Source organism: Dreissena polymorpha, chromosome 4 (assembly GCF_020536995.1).
Source record: "Dreissena polymorpha isolate Duluth1 chromosome 4, UMN_Dpol_1.0, whole genome shotgun sequence".
NCBI classification, from domain to species: Eukaryota; Metazoa; Mollusca; class Bivalvia; order Myida; family Dreissenidae; genus Dreissena; species Dreissena polymorpha.
The window spans coordinates 71,084,038-71,102,707 of NC_068358.1; the positions used below are offsets into that span (position 1 = coordinate 71,084,038).

Sequence of the window (18,670 nt, forward strand, 5' to 3'; positions counted from 1 at the left end):
ATAGTGCAATGCAACCTAGCCAAAAATCGGTAACCAACCCTCAATATTCTTTCCGGATCAACCAGGTGTATACGTGTCTTTTACGGCTCTGAATTAAAATATTGTTTTTCACTTGGTTGATTGGGGTTTTGAATAGATAAATTGTGTTATTTATCTTTTTATTTCTCATTCGGATTAATTTGTGTGGATTTAATGGATTTTGTTTCATTTGTAAAAGGTAAGCCATGCTTGTTTTTATCGAACAATGGTTTATTTCTACCATGCTGGGTGTTTTCAGGCGCGAACGACCACGTGCAAAACGTGCTCTTCTAATACATTGCTAGAACGTGCAAAGCATGTTCTTCTAATGTGTTACGAGATCGTGCAAAGCGTGTTCTTCTATTGACAGATTGTTTATCATTTGCCATTGTGTGCAATAATGATTTTAACGTTCCGTATGACAATCTAATTGATCGTCATTTTATTTTTCATCTGTTTTGAATTAAACTTTTGTTTAATTTATGATCTACGGCAGTATTATTATAATTTTCATTATGGTCAAATAATGATTTTATGTGCCGTATGATAATCTGGTCTGTGACCAGTTTATGGTTGAATATGCTTTGCTCTTGTTTTTCATATATTCGACTACATGATGGTCGCAGAAACAAGAGTGGATAAATACCCGGTGACTTCGCAGATCATGGATGATAGTTGCAGTATCAGTCACCGGGTATCGGGCACGATCGCGACCGTACTATGCTAAGTCTCTTAGACAGTCGGTCAACATCAGACCATATGGCGACACCCGTCAGCCGGTCTTTGCCCGATGGCATTGGTCAAGGACATCGACCAATGCCGGACCATTTGGCATCCGCCATACGGTCATTATCCGGTGACAACACTGGTCATGATATGACCGGTACGTCACCGGGGACGTTGATCACGGACCATTGATCGACGTCTGACCGGCCGGTCCGGTCACCGGTCATGTCACCGGTCCGGTCCGGTCATTGATCACCGGTCCGGTCACCGGTCCGGTCCGGTCACCGGTCCGGTCCGGTCACCGGTCATGTCACCGGTCCCAGGCTGTCAAGCGGTCATACTTTTTCCTACTTTTTCCTACTATTTCCTACTTTTTCATCAGGATCCTACTTTTTCCTATTTTTTTACCAAATCTTCCTACTATTCCTACTTTTTCATTTTCAATGGAGAATATTTTTTTTAAAGAGTTTACTAAGTAAACTTGCAGGATGAATGAATCTATGGCATGACTGTATCCCTGTTAATGTGCATTCATCTAGATGTGACCTGACAACCCATGCTGACTGTCTGCTAGCACCTCTTCAGGAGCATAAATATTTATTTCTTATGTAACTTTTAAAATTAATTTTTTTTTTTTTTTTTAAAGTAACAATAGTGCCTTGTTTACTTCCTTAGCATTTGTACACTGCAGACTTCACTACCTTACACAGTTCCCAGTGATGCAAGAGTTGAGGGAACCCATTGTTTATTCCAGTTTTATTTTGTTTCCATTGACAACAATTTGACCAAACCTTATGCATGTTTACATGATATTGCTGTTTGGAATGTAGAGATATAGAGATACATGCATTGTATGAGTGGTTATGTAATATGGAATTTATTACACAAGTTATTGGAAAAAAGATAAAACTGATGCTTTGCCGAGTTTTCATCATTTACAAATATAATGTAATAAATTCTGTATTAGTACATGACAACGGATATGATGTTCTATTGATATCATAGGTACATCATGTTTAGTAATTAAAGATAAATGCACAGAGCCTAAATGCCCTGATACATTTTTATGCTCCCGGTAGGGTGGCATATTGCAGTTGTACTGTCAGTCCGTTTGTCTGTCTGTCTGTGTGTGTGTGTCCGTCCGAAAACTTTAATATGGGCCATAACTTTTGCAATATTGAAGATAGCAACTTGATATTTGGCATGCATGTGTATCTCATGAAGCTGCACATTTTGAGTGGTGCAAGGTGAAGGTCGTCCTTCAAGGTCAAAAGTTAAAAAATACAATCCAAGGGAAGTAATAAGCTTTAAAAGGGAGATAATTTCTAAACCTGCCAAATGATATATTGAAATTTTATTTCAAAGCTGCGCAATAGTGGGCATTGTGTTTGCGGCTGTCCGGCTAGCGCAGTGGTTAGCACGTTCGCTTCTCACCTAGGCGACCCGGGTTCGATTCCCGTTCCCGGCGCATGTGAGTCTGGTTGGTGGTCACCATACCGGACAGGTGGGTTTCCTCCGGGTACTCCGGTTTCCCCCCACAGCACAAGACCACGCCTAAATTAAAAATCTTTCAGTAAAAACAATAAATAGCTGGAAATTGCAGCTATCATTTAAAATTCGTCCCAACTTTCGTGAGTCTAAAATCTGATTAGGAAGGAGTGCTGGGACACACTCTGGGTCCTCACCTAATGCAGCCTCAGGCGCGGAGGGACCTCATAAACATGGAAATACACACACAGGGGCATTGTGTTTGGGACAAACACAATTCTTGTCTAATGATGCCATAGCTAGTGAGGTAACTTCAAGGTGTTAAAGCGAAGTATTAAAATTATTAAACGGCATTATTACACTCCCGCAAAGTCATCAATAATGTAAAAGCCATTATTTGAAACTGGAATAAACAATGTAGTGCAACTGTTTCATTGCCCAATCAATGCTGTCATAAAAGATGTCAGGTGATAAGGTCCTATCTCCAGTTGCATAATCTGCTCTGCAATGACCAGTCATTTTGAATGTAACTTAAGTCATTATAACTGCACCCTATTGTCAATTTAAAGGTTTCACAATGTAGCTGTAGCAGAGCATTTACACTGCTTTATATACTAGTATTAATCTTGTACAACAAGTTGGTGTATCACTAAATAAATTTTGTCTTCTGCTTAAGGATATAACATGCACAATATAATTACCATTTTTATATCGATACACAGAAGACCTCTAACCACTTATTTGATGATACACCAAAATGAACAGCATCTAATTACATGTATACTTCTTTATCAGGGTAGCTTTGCTTGAAACTTAATTATCATAGATACACTATAAGTGCTAACATTTCTAGTGGGAAAACAAAGTTTAACCCTTCATGGATGGAGAAGTTGGACAACAGTGGAAAAACACTGGGATCATGGTGCAAGAGAGATACCGGCAATGAGTTTGCAAGATATTGTACTGTCTGAATGAAGTCCATCTTGTAGTAATTCTGGTGCTAATCAACTTATAAGTCATGCAGATGGATAAAAACACAAGGAAAACATGAAATACATGCATGATAATTCACAAAAGCGTTTGTTTGGAAGTGCCCAAAAGCCAAGCAGCTCTCAGGGTTGTGGGGATAAATCTATCTGTATGCAAGTACATCCATCACACAAGGAACAGGTACAAAAGGCTGAAATCTTCTGGGCCCTTAAGGTAGCTTCAAGTGGGTATCCATACAGAACATGTGATGGCACTCCTGCTCTGTTTCAAGCTATGTTTCCTGGACCTGTGTCTAAAAAATAAGTATAATGTATTCCTACTTTTGAGGGAAAAGTTCCTACTTTTTCCTACTTTTTTCCTACTTTTCTTGCAAAAGTAGTTCCTATTTTTTCCTACTTTTTGAAAAAATGTCACTTGACAGCCTGCGGTCCGGTCCGGTCACCGGTCCAGTCCGGTCACCGGTCCGGTCCGGTCACCGGTCCGGTCATTGATCACCGGTCCGGTCACCGGTCCGGTCCGGTCACCGGTCATGTCACCGGTCCGGTCACCGGTCATGTCACCGGTCCGGTCCGGTCACCGGTCCGGTCATTGATCACCGGTCCGGTCCGGTCACCGGTCATGTCACCGGTCCGGTCACCGGTCATGTCACCGGTCCGGTCCGGTCACCGGTCATGTCACCGGTCCGGTCATGTCACCGGTCCGGTCATGTCAACGGTCCGGTCCGGTCACCGGTCCGGTCATTGATCACCGCTCCGGTCACCGGTCAACAGTCATCAGTTAGGCCTGCCACCGATAACACCAGTCACCGGTCAAGAAGAAGAACTCGGTCTTCTTCATTGAATTATTCTCCTATTCTTCGTTGAATACATCGTCTTCATCAAGGATTAGACATCGGACACGCTCTTCTTCGTCGAGCAGTTCTCATCGTCGCGGCTCTCGTAAGCGATCACGTCGTCACTCACGGAGACGTTATTCTAGAAGATCTCGGTCTCATCGCAGCCGATCCACATCTCGGCCGATCCAGATCTCGACATCGCAGGAAACGAGGACGTCGTCAACCTTCACGTAGACATCAGCGGACTGCATTGAGCACCACTGGATATTTATCGAACATACCTCTCCTTCATTGAGCAGTTCTCGGCGTTGATACGCTCGTAAGCGATCATGTCAATGCTCACGGAGACAATATTGTAGAAGACAATATTTCCAGCGTAGCCGAACAATATTTCGGCATCGAAGTTATATGGATGTCGCCACTTCTCACGTAGGCGTTAATGAACCTACTGGTCATATCGACGTTCTCCATTTTATTCCTTTAGGAATATCATGTCTCCATTCCACGTGTGATGGTTCTTCTTATGGCATCCACACATGTTGCAGTCACCGAGCCGTAGTTGTATACGAACACTAGTTCGTTTAACATTCAGGCTTCGGGATAAGCTGTTCTTTTCTCCACTACGACTACAAGGACACTTATGCCTATTAATACTGATAATCTACCGTTGTTTTCCGGTTAACATTATCAGATGACTTCGTGGATGGTCATTCTTCTGCACCAGATATTTCCATTCTGACGCAGTTATATTATACCGGTCCCGATCACCGGACATCGGTCACCATTCATCGGTCATATCACCGATCACTGATCACCGGTCAGAATAAGTGATGTCTCATCGCCATCGGATTGGATTTTTTTGGCATGATCTTCTTTTCCGAGCAGTGCTTGACATTGATAACAGACCATTTGGATTCCACCATTTTTTCGGTCTTTAACTGGTAACGTCACCGGTCATATTATGACTGGTCCGTTCACCGGGCTACAGTTACCGGTCATTGACCGGTCCGGTTCGGTCACCACTTACCAATTACCGGTATTCCACTGTGTTTTCATCGGTCAATTTTTAGTATCACGGGTATCGTCTACATTACATAGTTGTATACCCCTGGCTATGATTGTATTGAATACTATATTTTATGGATTCAACAATCTACATGACTTTTTGTGTTTTTCAATACTGATTTTCTACTGGCGACGGTCACCAAATCATGCTATATCTGTTATTTGTACTTCTATCTCAACCGGCTACATGCAGACTACTGGTCTTGCAGATAGATCGGCTGAAGTGGGCTCGGAGATTAGCATTGAGGTCGAACATTACTATTTGACCTCTATTAATTTATGTTCGAGACCCGAAGGATGAATTGTTTTAACCGCCTTTACCTGTCGGCTACAGACTTTGCAGTCAGTGTCACGGAACAGTTGGGACACATTAATGACGCTAGCAGGATTAGCAAGACGACATTTGTATCGACTTCTGCTTTTCTATTGCTCCTACGGCAGTGCATATTTTCAAGCTACTGGAATCAACAAGAGTTCTGATACATAGGATTGCCTATCAGATTGACCGCATAGCGGCTACAGTCTTGTAGATGGCTTAGGACCTATTGAACTCAGATCTTAGATCCTAGGATCTGGAGGGACCTCATCTTAAAGTTATTCTTCTATTACACTTCTGGCCATAACAGGCCGTCTTCCTATAACTGGTCGTATTCCTTTCGGAATTCGTCCAGGTTAGAAGTCTTGAAGTAAATGGATTAATAAAGTCAGAATTTAAGACTTCCATGCATTCTACCGGCAAGCGTGGACCCGCTTAAGGTTACCCCTAGGGTTTTCACCTTTTTCTGCCATCACACCTCCGATTCCGGAGGTACCACTATCAATCATATTTCCGTACTTCGCAAATCGATGACTTCGCGACCTGTATTATCCAGGATTTTAAAGGCGCCTGTTATTGGTTCAAGAAGAGGCTATATTCTGTAGATAGGTCATTAACTTATAAGTGTTAAACACTGTCCTATTCTACCAATTTTCAAGTGTGTTTGGAGTGGGAAAGTTCGGCTTGCCGTGGTTTCTTTGCCCACCCATCCTTGACAAATGGTTCCGGTCACCGGTCGGTATTTACCGGTCCGGTCACCGGTCCTTCTGCTGAGACGTCTTTTCTTACGTCCGTTTCAGCTTTATTTTTAAGATAATTGTATTAATCTCGGGATTATTTAATGACACAGATTTCCATCTTTTTGTCATTATTTACCACTATTCAGTGGTGTCTAGACTAGAAGATTATCTTGGCAAGAATATAGTTTATTCTACCACAACCTTCCTTACATCTTATACAGATGTGAGCAGATAAGGTTATGGACGATCACATAGAACAACGTATCTTGATTTTCTCAATTATGTGGTATCCTAACGAATATCACCTGCACATATACATCTTGAAAAGCAAAAATTCTTTTTAGCTGTTTTTCATTTACAACACATTTTCACGATTCCTTTGTGATGGTTTCAACTATCACACATCGGTCGTGGTTTACTTACAGACACGGAGGTGATCATATTATCACTCCTTGTAACTGGAAATCAGGAACTTATTCGTTCTTTGCAAGAACAACAAATTTTCTCTATCGTCTTTCTCATACCAGTTCGTCTCAACGCCCTGTTGGACCTTTTGTCCTGCAGTTCTTTCTTTCGAATTATTTTTCCGTTGGGTTCAATAATGTAATCGCGCATGCGCGCCAGTGAAGTTGCAGACGAGTTGCATGGTGTACATAGTATATCAAAGAATGTTGTTTATCATCAAACGCTAGTTATTAGCGTTATGCGATCGTATATCGCAGTGTATACCGGTATGCTGAACAACGTCAACAATGCAGTTCACAGAAATCGATCCAGCAGGGTGTGCGATTGTTATACATTCGTCCATTGACATAAACTGGAATATCTTGCCTTCTTGGTGAGTTTTTGCAATAACTGAGTTTTTGCCATAATTTCATGAAATATACGTAATGAACCATGGGATTATGGTTCTACGACCTTTTAAGTCTCCTGTACAATTATTTTCAGGAAACTTCTTCACAGGTCAAATATCATATCTCACTGAGACATATTTTTACTGATCCAAACATGTGCCACTTCATGTCTGGCCATTAATAACTTTTAGTTATCTCTACAGAAGAACGTTTTTCTGTTAGAGTTTCAATCCTTGTTACTTGTGCAAGGATAATTCCATCAGAACTGTATAAAGGTTCTATGGAAATTCATTTTTTTTACTGGGTAATTGAGAGCATAGTTATTACCTTAATCACTCTGCTAGATACATAGAGGTTTTTCTCATCTTTTTCTTGATGATAAGAAATTTGTTCTTTTCTTCATCAAAGGATAGAGATTATGCTCTCGTATACCTTGTTTTGTGTAAGTCATCGCAACTCTGTGCTGTCTTACCTATTTTGGAACTGATCCAAACTATGGAACGTCAACACTATGTTTTTCGTTCCTTTACCTTCTTAAGCGGTTTTGACTTGTGTAACATGTTGGGATGCTTAATGAGCTCCCTATGAACCTTTTTCATCAGGCTTATTAACAGTTCCAATATAATTTTAAGACGGTTTTCCTTCTTATTATGGCTTTTACCATACGGTGAAATTCATGCTTTTTCTGTTGAATACGACCAATTCCAGTTGGATCTATTGTCGTTTTCACTTTGTTGTGTCAGCCAGGATTCCTTGCTTAATATCAAGTCCTCTATATGGCTTCTACCTTCAAGTTTCCAAGTTTTCTTAAACTGGTAGTCATGAAGATGAGGATAAACTTCTTTGGGCAATCAGGGCTTTGAAGTTCTATCTCAGCAGTGTTAGTCAGAAGTCCATTCGAGGTTCTCAAAGACACTCTTCATTTCCCCCAAAAAAGGGGGGGGGAGATGTGTCTGCGGCTTCTATTTCTCGGGGTTAGACCTCGACTAAGGAAAGTTAATCTTATCCTATCTAAGGATTCATTCCTTTTTAGGATCTGACCGCATGAATTAAGAGCTCTGTCTGTTTTGTGGGCATATATTAATCACACCCCACTTTTTGACGTGCTCTAAGCTGTTTACTGGAGGAATCCGACCACCTTGTCATCTTTTTATCTTCGTTTTCTGAAGTGCCAACAATACAATTTGTATACGTTTGGGCTTGTTGTGGTTTCACTAACGGTAGTGTCTTCTTTACGACATAGACATATTACTCTGTCCGAGAAGTCATAATTAATACCGTTTTAACGAAGATTACTTGATATCATTAGCTGATAACCCTGTTTATGGGTTCTACTGTGTTGGGAAAATATATACGAACCTTCCCACCGCAGCTGCAAAATCAGCATACGATAACAGGTCAGTATTTATGACATTAAAACAAATTTTTTAAATAAAATTCATTTTAATTATTAAATACTTACCTGTTATCGGTAAGTCCCACCTCCCACCCCGCTATTCGATTAATATTTTTGTATATATATTGAAAGAATATTGAGGGTTGGTTACCGATTTTTGGCTAGGTTGCATTGCACTATGTTTAACCTGGCCTGTATTACGGTATTGAGGTGGCGGATTCCCAGTTAAAATTCCGGATGAGTTATTTCCCCTTGGAAAGTATAAGCATACGATAACAGGTAAGTATTTAATAATTAAAATGAATTTTATTTAAAAAATTTGTTTTAACAATGAAGTCATTAACCGAGTTACCCTCTGGAAAAGAAAGGTAATGAATCATCCTAAATTCACCTGGTGTCTTTTTTGGCACCAGGCCAACTGGGGAAACCATGAAATTAGAAAAAGGTTGTTCGCTGAAAGGCCCAGCCAACCTCCCCGCCAAAATCTCCTTATTTATATTATCTTGAATTATATCCGCATTTGCGATTGCAGACTAAGTTTTTTCTAAATCTACTGACTCTGGGTCCGTTATAATGCATTGAAAACCCATTTGTAAAACCATTTAAAAGGTCATTTCGATCTGTAGAATTATACGATGTTAAATATTCACGTAATATTTTGATATTCACCGGCGATGGTGCGAGATTAAGTAGGTCATGATTACAGGGAAAATTAGCGTTCCATTTAGAACCTATTTGGGGTGCCACGGTTGTTCCCGTGCCATTTGGGCCATGGTTGAAATGGATGAAATCCCCGTCCCCTTTGAAAACGAGGCGCCCCCGCGACGCTGATAGGGCTGAGGCGCAAAGGACAGTTAATGACCGGATGTCGAGATCCGCATTCTGAACATGCGTGTGTAAACCGACAATTGGGCCACATGCAGTGTCCCTCGTTAAAGTGGTGACACAAGTTATTAGCTGTTGGCGTCCCCTGTCGCTCATGGGCCCGTGTTTGCATGCATCGCCACCAAAGATCATTATTGATTGACGCCCAAGATGTAGGGTGCAAGGCCTGGCGCAGACAAAACTTTTCATCGTACTCTCGCCATGCAAAACCCCCCTGGCGTGACGCACACTCGCGAATTGTCCACATGTAATGCAAAATTTCCTGCACTTTATCGGGTCGCGTGCTAAGGTAGATTGACGCATAAATCAAGAAAGCGTCCGACCACCGTTCGATGTTATAGATTTTATCCCTACACTCCTTAGGGCGCTGTTCAAGAGTGCCCTCTGCCGAAAGTTGCAAAACACTACCGTTACAAAAAGCGGATAATTCGAAGGCACCTTTTAACAGTAAAGCCAAATTGACATATTCGCCTCTAGAAATTTGTTGTTTCAATGCGGCTGGCACGTGCGCAGCCAAGTCATCATTTGATAAGCGCGTTAATTCCTGACAACTTATCATGTTTTGACCCTGATGAATAGCCAAAGCAAGAGATTGAACTTGTGTATTTTCGATTGCCGGGAAACTTAGAGTTGATTCCCCGCGAACACCGCACCCCTCAACGTTACGTGTAGTAATAGGAGGATCGATTTTAGATGCCCTTATTATCTGCTCAAAATCAATAAAGCCTCTACGTGGGTCCGGTTGTAAGAGCCGGGTATCGTCCTCTCCAGCCTCTACCAAAGTTTCAGGTAATTTCCACTTTGTTCCACGCGGCATTATTTTAGATGATACGAGATTTAATTTAAATTAAGTTTGTTTACGATCCGAACGAAAGCACAGGCAGTTTGCAAAAGGCGGAATGACGTAATATCACGTGATACGGAAATGCGTAATTTCATTGTTTTAACGAACTTGACCGAAGCATTCCGTACATAACGTTACATCCGTAATCGTATCTATAGAAACCAGTAAACAACATTCGTTTCCGCGAAAATAAATATTATTAATTTATATTCAGAAATTAATAAGTCTTATGTTTTGATGTTTTGTATGTTAATCAATGTTATTTATTTTTTATGCCCCCGGATCAAAAGATGGGGGGCATATTGTTTTTGGCTGGTCTGTCTGTCTGTCTGTCTGTCTGTCTGTCTGTCTGTCTGTCTGTCTGTCTGTCTGTCTGTCTGTCTGTCTGTCTGTCTTTTATTCATTGTATATGTGTGTCCCAAAACTTTTACCTTCGTTAAAGTTTTGCAATAACTTTTGCATAATTGAAGATAGCAACTTGATATTTGGCATGCATTATTATCTAATGGAGCTGCACAATTTGAGTGGTGAAAGGTCAAGGTCATCCGTCAAGGTCATCCTTCAAGGTTAAAGGTCAAATATATGGCTTCAAAGCGGCGCCGCAATAGGGGGCATTGTGTTTCTGACAAACACATCTCTTGTTAATTGATAGTTACACTGATCAAGATCATATTTATAGTTAACTTATAATTTATATTAAGTATCTGAGCTGCATTCATTCAAGAATGGGTCTTATGCCATATGGGACCAGCTAAGCTCCAGATCAGCCTGCCAGCCACCCTGTCAGATATTATCAGCTTATCAGTCCATGCAAATGTGCAGGCTGGTCTGGAGCTTCCCTAGCAGTATATGGAATAAGATCCATTTTTTTTGCATGAGCATGGTTGTATTTGTGATAGAATTACAAGCTTATGCAAATTATATTCCTTTAAGTCTTATTTTTTTCCCAGATCTACATTCGCCACAAGCCCATATATTATTTCCCTACTTAACTGTTTCCCAGATCAACATTCTTTACAAGCTCCCATATGATTACCTTACTTTACTGTTTCCCAGATCAATATTCTCCACAAGCCCTCCATATGATCACCCTACTTTACTGTTTCCCAGATCAACATTCTCCACAAGCCTTCCATATGATCACCCTACTTTACTGTTTCCCAGATCAACATTCTTCACAAGCTCCCATATGATTACCTTACTTTACTGTTTCCCAGATCAACATTCTCCACAAGCCCCCATATGATCACCCTACTTAACTGTTTCCCAGATCAACATTCTCCACAAGCCCCCATATGATCACCCTACTTAACTGTTTCCCAGATCAACATTCTCCACAAGCACCCATATGATCACCCTACTTTACTGTTTCCCAGATCAACATTCTGCACAAGCCCCCATATGATCACCCTACTTTACTGTTTCCCAGATCAACATTCTCCACAAGCCCCCATATGATCACCCTACTTTACTGTTTTCTAGATCAACATTCTCCACAAGCCCCCATATTATCACCCTACTTTACTGTTTCCCAGATCAACATTCTGCACAAGCCCCCATATGATCACCCTACTTTACTGTTTCCCAGATCAACATTCTGCACAAGCCCCCATATGATCACCCTACTTTACTGTTTCCCAGATCAACATTCTCTACAAGCCCCCATATGATCACCCTACTTTACTGTTTTCTAGATCAACATTCTGCACAAGCCCCCATATGATCACCCTACTTTACTGTTTCCCAGATCAACATTCTCCACAAGCCCCCATATGATCACCCTACTTTACTGTTTTCTAGATCAACATTCTCCACAAGCCTCCATATGATCACCCCAAGGACCTGTCAGCCAGTGGAGGGAGACTGCGTATAGGCTATGTGAGCTCAGACTTTGGTAACCACCCCACGTCACACCTCATGCAGAGTGTTCCCGGCATGCATGACAAGGACTCTGTGGAGGTGAGTGGCTCTATCATTTACATTAATTGATGCCTTCGTCATCAAAATAAGTAGGTCTGAAAAAGAATAAAACTGAATTCTTGTATGATAGCTTGTAGCGAAAAATGTTAAATCTTTGACCATTGTTAAAATGAATTTTAGCAAACCCATATACAAATGTACTAGTGGAGGATTTTCTGTGAAAGATCTTTAAGAACTTTTTGAACTCACTGAAGCTGATTTATATTGCACAGATTTTCTGCTACGCTTTGACTCCTGATGATGGTACAAACTTCAGGGCAAAGGTGTCCAGTGAAGCTGAGCACTTTGTTGACCTGTCACAGGTGAGGTTTCTGTCATGGTCCATTGCTGTTCTTATTCATGATTTAGCTTAAATAGTTAATCCATACATTGTAACTTCAACATAACACGAATGACGGGATCAAAGCCACAAGACTGTGATGTAAACATATCCACATTTAATGTTCTGAGCTCATTCATTGAATCATTGCCATGTTGTATCATCATTCACAAATACATGCATATAAACCCTACTGTATGGATAACTGTATACATACCGCTTCTGTAATAGGCATAGATATCCATTAAACAAATTAAAATAATGACAATCAATCAAACAAAATTATTCTGACCATTTAAAATGATAAATGTGTTTCAGAATTTGATAAACACAAACACAGGTCTTTTCAATTTTTCAGAAGTGTAAAGTGAACAGTGCATTATGGGACAGAGGTTTCATTTGGCACTTTTCAGATTGTCTGATAAAGTTGAATTAAATAACAGAGTATCATTTCTCAATGAGGCTTCTAATGCAGTCATGTTAAAACAAATTATAAACTAGTTGGATAATAAAATCTCCCAATAGATTCCCTGCAATGGCAAGGCGGCTGACCGTATTAATGCTGACGGTATCCACATCCTGGTCAACATGAACGGCTACACCAAGGGGGCCAGGAATGAATTGTTTGCACTTAAACCTGCCCCAGTACAGGTAGGTTCTATATCTTGTGTTAAATCTTTTTTAATGTCATAAATACATACCTGCTATCCCTAGCTATACCTTTCTAGGTGGGTTAGCTTCTCCAGAAATCTTCAAGTGCCAGAATTCAGCCACCGCTCTTACTGAAAACAGATCAGGTTAAACATAGTCCAATGTAACCTAACCGGAAATCAAGAACTGTAACTCATCTTACTTTTATGGAGACACACTGTGCAGATCGCCATTTTGTATCGGCTTTATATTTGGACTTTTTGTTCAATTCTGCGTGGTGGATTAGGGTTTGAAATGGGTGAATTGTATAATTTATCGTTTCTACTTCATTCAGAAATCTTTTCTTGTATTATTTTGTTGATAATTAATTGTTTTTCACATTTTGCTGGGTTTTTACATGTGCTCATGAATTGAGCGCGAGGATTTCGTGATTTATGTCAACAAGTTATTGACTATTATTTGCAGTGTAAATAATTTGTTAAACTGAATATTTCAGATATTTTGTTCGTTTTACACTGTTTTCTTATGTGGATTCTTTTCTTGTTCTAATTTCAGAATAAGAATGAATTTACAAACTAGAGGTTCACGTGGTCACATTAAGGATTCGTGGGATTCCCACAATACTTATTTGTAATGTACTTATTGTACTTTTGATCATAAATGCTCTGTTTGTAGTGCGTGGGACGATGCGACGTGGCACAAAGCAAAATTGTTGCAGAACGTTTCTGAGCAGAAAACAGGCAGATGAACCTTTATCAGATAAGAAATACCCGGTGACTTTACAGACTACAGACGAGTATTTGCAGCATCAGTCACCGGGTATAGGGCAAGATGAAGATCGTACTATGCTAACTTCATTAGAAAGTCGATCAACATCAGACTATATGTTGACAACCGTCAGCCGGTCTATGCTCGATGGCATTGGTCAAGGACTACGACCAATGCCGGACCATTTGGCAGCCGCCATACGGTCATTGCCCGGTGACAACACTGGTCATAGTATGACTGGTACGTCACCGGGTAACGGACCGGGGACCGGTCCATGGCACAGGTCCGTGGTTGGTTCCAGGGACCGGTCCGGTCCGAGGTACTGGGGACCGGTCCGTGGTACCGGGGACATGTCAGGTCACCAGTCACCGGCAAATACCACCCATCACCAGGGACTGGTCTGGTCACCGGTCAATACTACCGGTCAATACCACCGGTCATCTATCAACAGTAACCGGTCTGGTCACCAGGGACCGGTCCGGTCACCGGTCTTCTATCAACATTGACCGGTCCGGTCACCGGTCAATACCACCGGTCACCAAGGACCGGTCTGGTCACCTGTCAATCCTACCGGTCACTGGTCAGTACTACCGGTCACAGTTCACCGGTCATCGATCGAGAAAGAGACATCGATCATCATCATCGATATATTCCTCTTCTTCTTCAAAGGCATCTGAGTTGTCAACTAGTACTGAAAATAGAGGTAGACGTCGTACACGATCTCCTTTATCGAGTAGTCCTCATTCACGGCGTCGATATGATCAATACCCATGATCTGGAGACTCTAGGAGACGTTATTCTAGGAGACGTCGTTCCCATCAAAGCCGATCTGTTTCTCTGCATAGGAAATAAAACTCGTAGTCATGCTTCATGTAGACAGTGTCGCTCTGACTACCCTTATCCTACACAGTACTATCCTGCCTTGGATTGTTATGTTGCTGTACCCTATGTACCAGATCCAGTTTCCAGTTTAACATTAACAAATGTTGCTGTGACTGATACTACTTCACAGACCTTGTCTTCTGGTGTTTTTCTCACCACTACAGATACATACTCTGCTCCACGGGTATCGGCTACGTTACCTATTCGGGTAGCTCCTGCTACGGCACTGTCTGATCCGGACACGTTATGGCTTCAAGATTCGTATGTACAATTTGTACTAGTCAATCCTGATAATTTACTGTCATCTTCCGGTTTTAATTGTCAGGGTGTTGATTGTGTAGATTGTCATTCATCATTATCAGATACTCGCAATCTGGTGCATGATAATCGACCTAGTATTTCCACTTATATTTCCGCTGATTCTATACACACTGCTGGTGTTGTAGACAATGAGGCGGATTCAGAGGCAGATTCCAATGTTGACACTTATCAATATTTGTCATCAATTAATCAGATCTATGAACTAATATTTCAATTCTTGGTGATGATAATTGCCTAAGACCTGCGGAGATGTCTACTAATTCGACGATCTCTATCACGGAAAATTAGTTCGTACATTTGATCCCAACAGGCTTTCTACGGCTACTTCTCGCCTTGATACATGCCTTCCTATTGGTTTCTACTGTCTTATCAGTTTTTCAATCTTTGGAATCAGCTTATAAGACCATTCCTAAAGAGGAGAACTGTGGAAAGTGCCTAAGGATTTATCTTATCCTAAGCATAATAAACGTACTAGAAGCTACAAGTGTTCTGTACCAGATCCAACTTCGGCTTGGATTTTGCCAAATTACTGGTTCAGGATCTTGACATCAATAAGCTGTTGCTTAATATGCCTACTTCTTCAACTTCTGTTTCTGTTCCTTATTCAATGTTGGAACATTTGGAAGTGAGAGAATGCAGATCTTTAGGTCTTACCAACCAGATAAACCTCATGCTAGCAACTATTTTGCAGTTGGTGTGTAATTGGTGTGATTGGTCGGACTCGGTTCTTGAAGAACTTCGTGATTTGTTAATTCATCTTTCACAAACGACATTGTCCGTTTCACATAATGCTGCTTCTTCAATGTCGGAGATGCTTAGGATTCGTATAGATCTTATCCATTCTTTTCTAACTAAAGATTTTCTATTAGAACCGGGTATGAATTCTCTCAGAACGGCACCTCTCTCATCAGGATTTCTTTTTAGTTGAAGGATACAAGACGCAATTTCAGCGGACAAGATGATCAACTTCATGCTTCTTTAGCTAGAAACAACTCTGGACAGCGCCAAGGGGCCTTTAAGCGACCTGTTTCTAGACCAATGGGAAATCCAGTAGTTAAGAAGGATAAGAGGAATAGCCTTTTCTCTAAAGGGCATTCCTTGAATCCTCGGTCAGTTCTAACAAACAGTCTTCATTCAACAGACCTTCTGTTTCTCAGAAATCGTCTGTTAAGAAATCTGGTAGGAAGAACAAGTCTCAGCCGGATAAAGAGTTATTCCAAACCTTTTACCGGCAAGGGTGGACCTCCTGCTTACCAGCCCTAGGTACCTACCATTTCTACCACCTTCTCATTCGATGCCGGAAATACCAGTAGGGGCCAAACTTCTACATTTTTTAAATCGTTGGCTTCGTATAACTAAGGACGCTTGGGTTCATTATCTTGTTACTGAAGGCCTGACTTTTCAATTCGAAAACATTCACAGATTTCCACTCTCTCGCGTCCCTGTAGAGCTGGTATCACCACATCCACAGATTCAAGAGTCCATTCTCGTTCTTTTGGAAAAACAGGCGGTAGTAAGGGTTACAGACCCTTATTCTCCAGGATTTTACAGTCGTCTTTTTCTTGTTCATAAGAAAAATTGTTCCTGGAGACCAGAAATAAACTTAAGTTTTGAACACATTTCTACTCAAACCAACTTTCAAGATGGAGACTCCTTCCTTCATAAGGAATTCCATCAAACCTCTGCACTGGTTTTTTTTCTTTGACCTGGAATATGCGTACTTCCATGTTTCTATACACCCAAACTACCGGAAGTACCTTCGTTTTGCATTTCGAGGCCAGGTATACCAGTTCCCAGCGATGCCAATTGGGTTGGCAACAGCCCCTCTAGTCTTTACCAAGCTTATGGCTACAGTAGGAGCACATCTCCGTGTTCACGGTACTCTGCTTCTTCAGTACTTCAACTACTGGCTGTTACACCAGCTCGATCTTCAATTGCTTCTGCTAGCATGAACCAATGATTTTTTAAACATAAATAATTGATGTCAAATGCCTGCAGGAATAATATTTAAGGTATTAGAAAGCGTTTTCTTTTTGTTTTAATGGATTACTTTGAAAATTCTATTTTTTATGAATTTTTTAGCAACAAGGGGTAATGAACTTTAAAATAATGTTATTGAATTTCTAACCAAAAACTGGTTCCATGGCAATACTGGATGAAATGCACACTTTTCTTCAAAACAATCCAAATTCTAATGCTTTTTCTTGATAAAATATCTCCTATACTAACGAGAAATACCACTTTTGATCAGAAAATTAATACAAAAAGATGTTTTAGTTGTTTTTAATTTCAATAAGCATACTGTTAACGTTCTGTTCACATCTTCCTAACAATCTGTTATGTCATCATTTTTATAGGACAATATTTAATGTATTGTGTTTTATAATTTTGAAATGAAAACATTAATATTGTTTAAGACTAATAAACAAAACATTCTATTTAAAAGTGATTTTTGTTGTAATTATTGGCATTTTATATTACATGTGTAGCAAGTTTAGGTAAATCTTTACCTATGTATTTTTTTCAAACTGTATAAATACAATTAACATTTTTGTACCAAAAATGTGTTATAAGATAAAAGTTTCTCAATAAAAATAACTAAAAATATATAATAACTCAAGTTTAAACATAAGTGTGTCATAATTTCAAAAATAAGTGGGTGGCTGAAGCTAAAGTAACTGATAAAACAATCATAAGAAGGATAAACTGAAGTATGATTTTTCAATGGTTTATGCGCTAAATTTGAGATGTCTTTTCTAGCAGTTATATAAAGTGTTCCTGACCAAAATCAATGTAATATTACTTTCAAATCATTTATGTATTGGTATACAACAAGAAAGTGGTAGAATATTTGCGGAAAACATAAGAATTTTTGACGAAAACTTGTCTGCTGAAATTTACCGAGATGTTCCGGAAATGACCGATCGTCGGTTTCCGAAAATAATACATTTCGTGGTTTCTGAAAAACAAAATGGATGTACCCAAAGATTTTGGTGTTATTGACTATTACTGGTTGATAAATGTATGATTTTGCTTCTTATTTGAAAAAAGTGATGCTTTCAAGGCTGATAAACTTGAAATATGAAAGCTATTCGGTCGTTTGGCCTTTGTTTGTCAATACATCTGTACGATCGGTAATTTCCGTAACCACTCGTATAATTGTAGCAGACACAAGTTTTAATCACAATACTTATGTTTTCCACTTATATCCGACCACTTTCTTGTTCAATACCAATACATAACTGATTTCAAAGCAATATTTTATTGATTTCAGCAAGTAACACCGTCTTTAACCGCGAATAAAAACATTCCGAACTTTTTGGTTTACGATTTTTATTTTCTAAATAGCTTGCATAGAGCATGGCATTGAATGTTATGCAAGATAAATGTCTCTACTTTCTTGATTGGATGATTTCAGACTGTTTAATCCAATCAGAAAAGAGCTTTAAAACGTAATTTAGACCCATTTTAAGCGAGATAATAAAGAACCACTTTTTGGTTACTGCCGATTTGTGACATTACGAGTTGCCTTCCTTGTTGGTTCATGCTACTTCTGCAACATCTGGAATTTTCTTTGAAGGAAATCCTATCA

The 18,670-nt window shown here is 40.0% G+C and overlaps 1 protein-coding gene across 3 annotated transcripts in view; it reads left to right on the top strand.

The window, feature by feature from the left end:
* Positions 1-18,670, top strand: part of LOC127879562 (UDP-N-acetylglucosamine--peptide N-acetylglucosaminyltransferase 110 kDa subunit-like) — a 53,773-nt gene that overhangs the window by 22,248 nt on the left and 12,855 nt on the right. For all 3 annotated transcript variants that reach the window (XM_052426495.1, XM_052426496.1, XM_052426497.1), the window contains 3 exons: positions 11,958-12,116; positions 12,350-12,439; positions 12,982-13,107. In XM_052426495.1, coding sequence (XP_052282455.1) covers positions 11,958-12,116; positions 12,350-12,439; positions 12,982-13,107 — 375 coding nt within the window. The remainder of the gene's footprint in view (positions 1-11,957; positions 12,117-12,349; positions 12,440-12,981; positions 13,108-18,670) is intronic.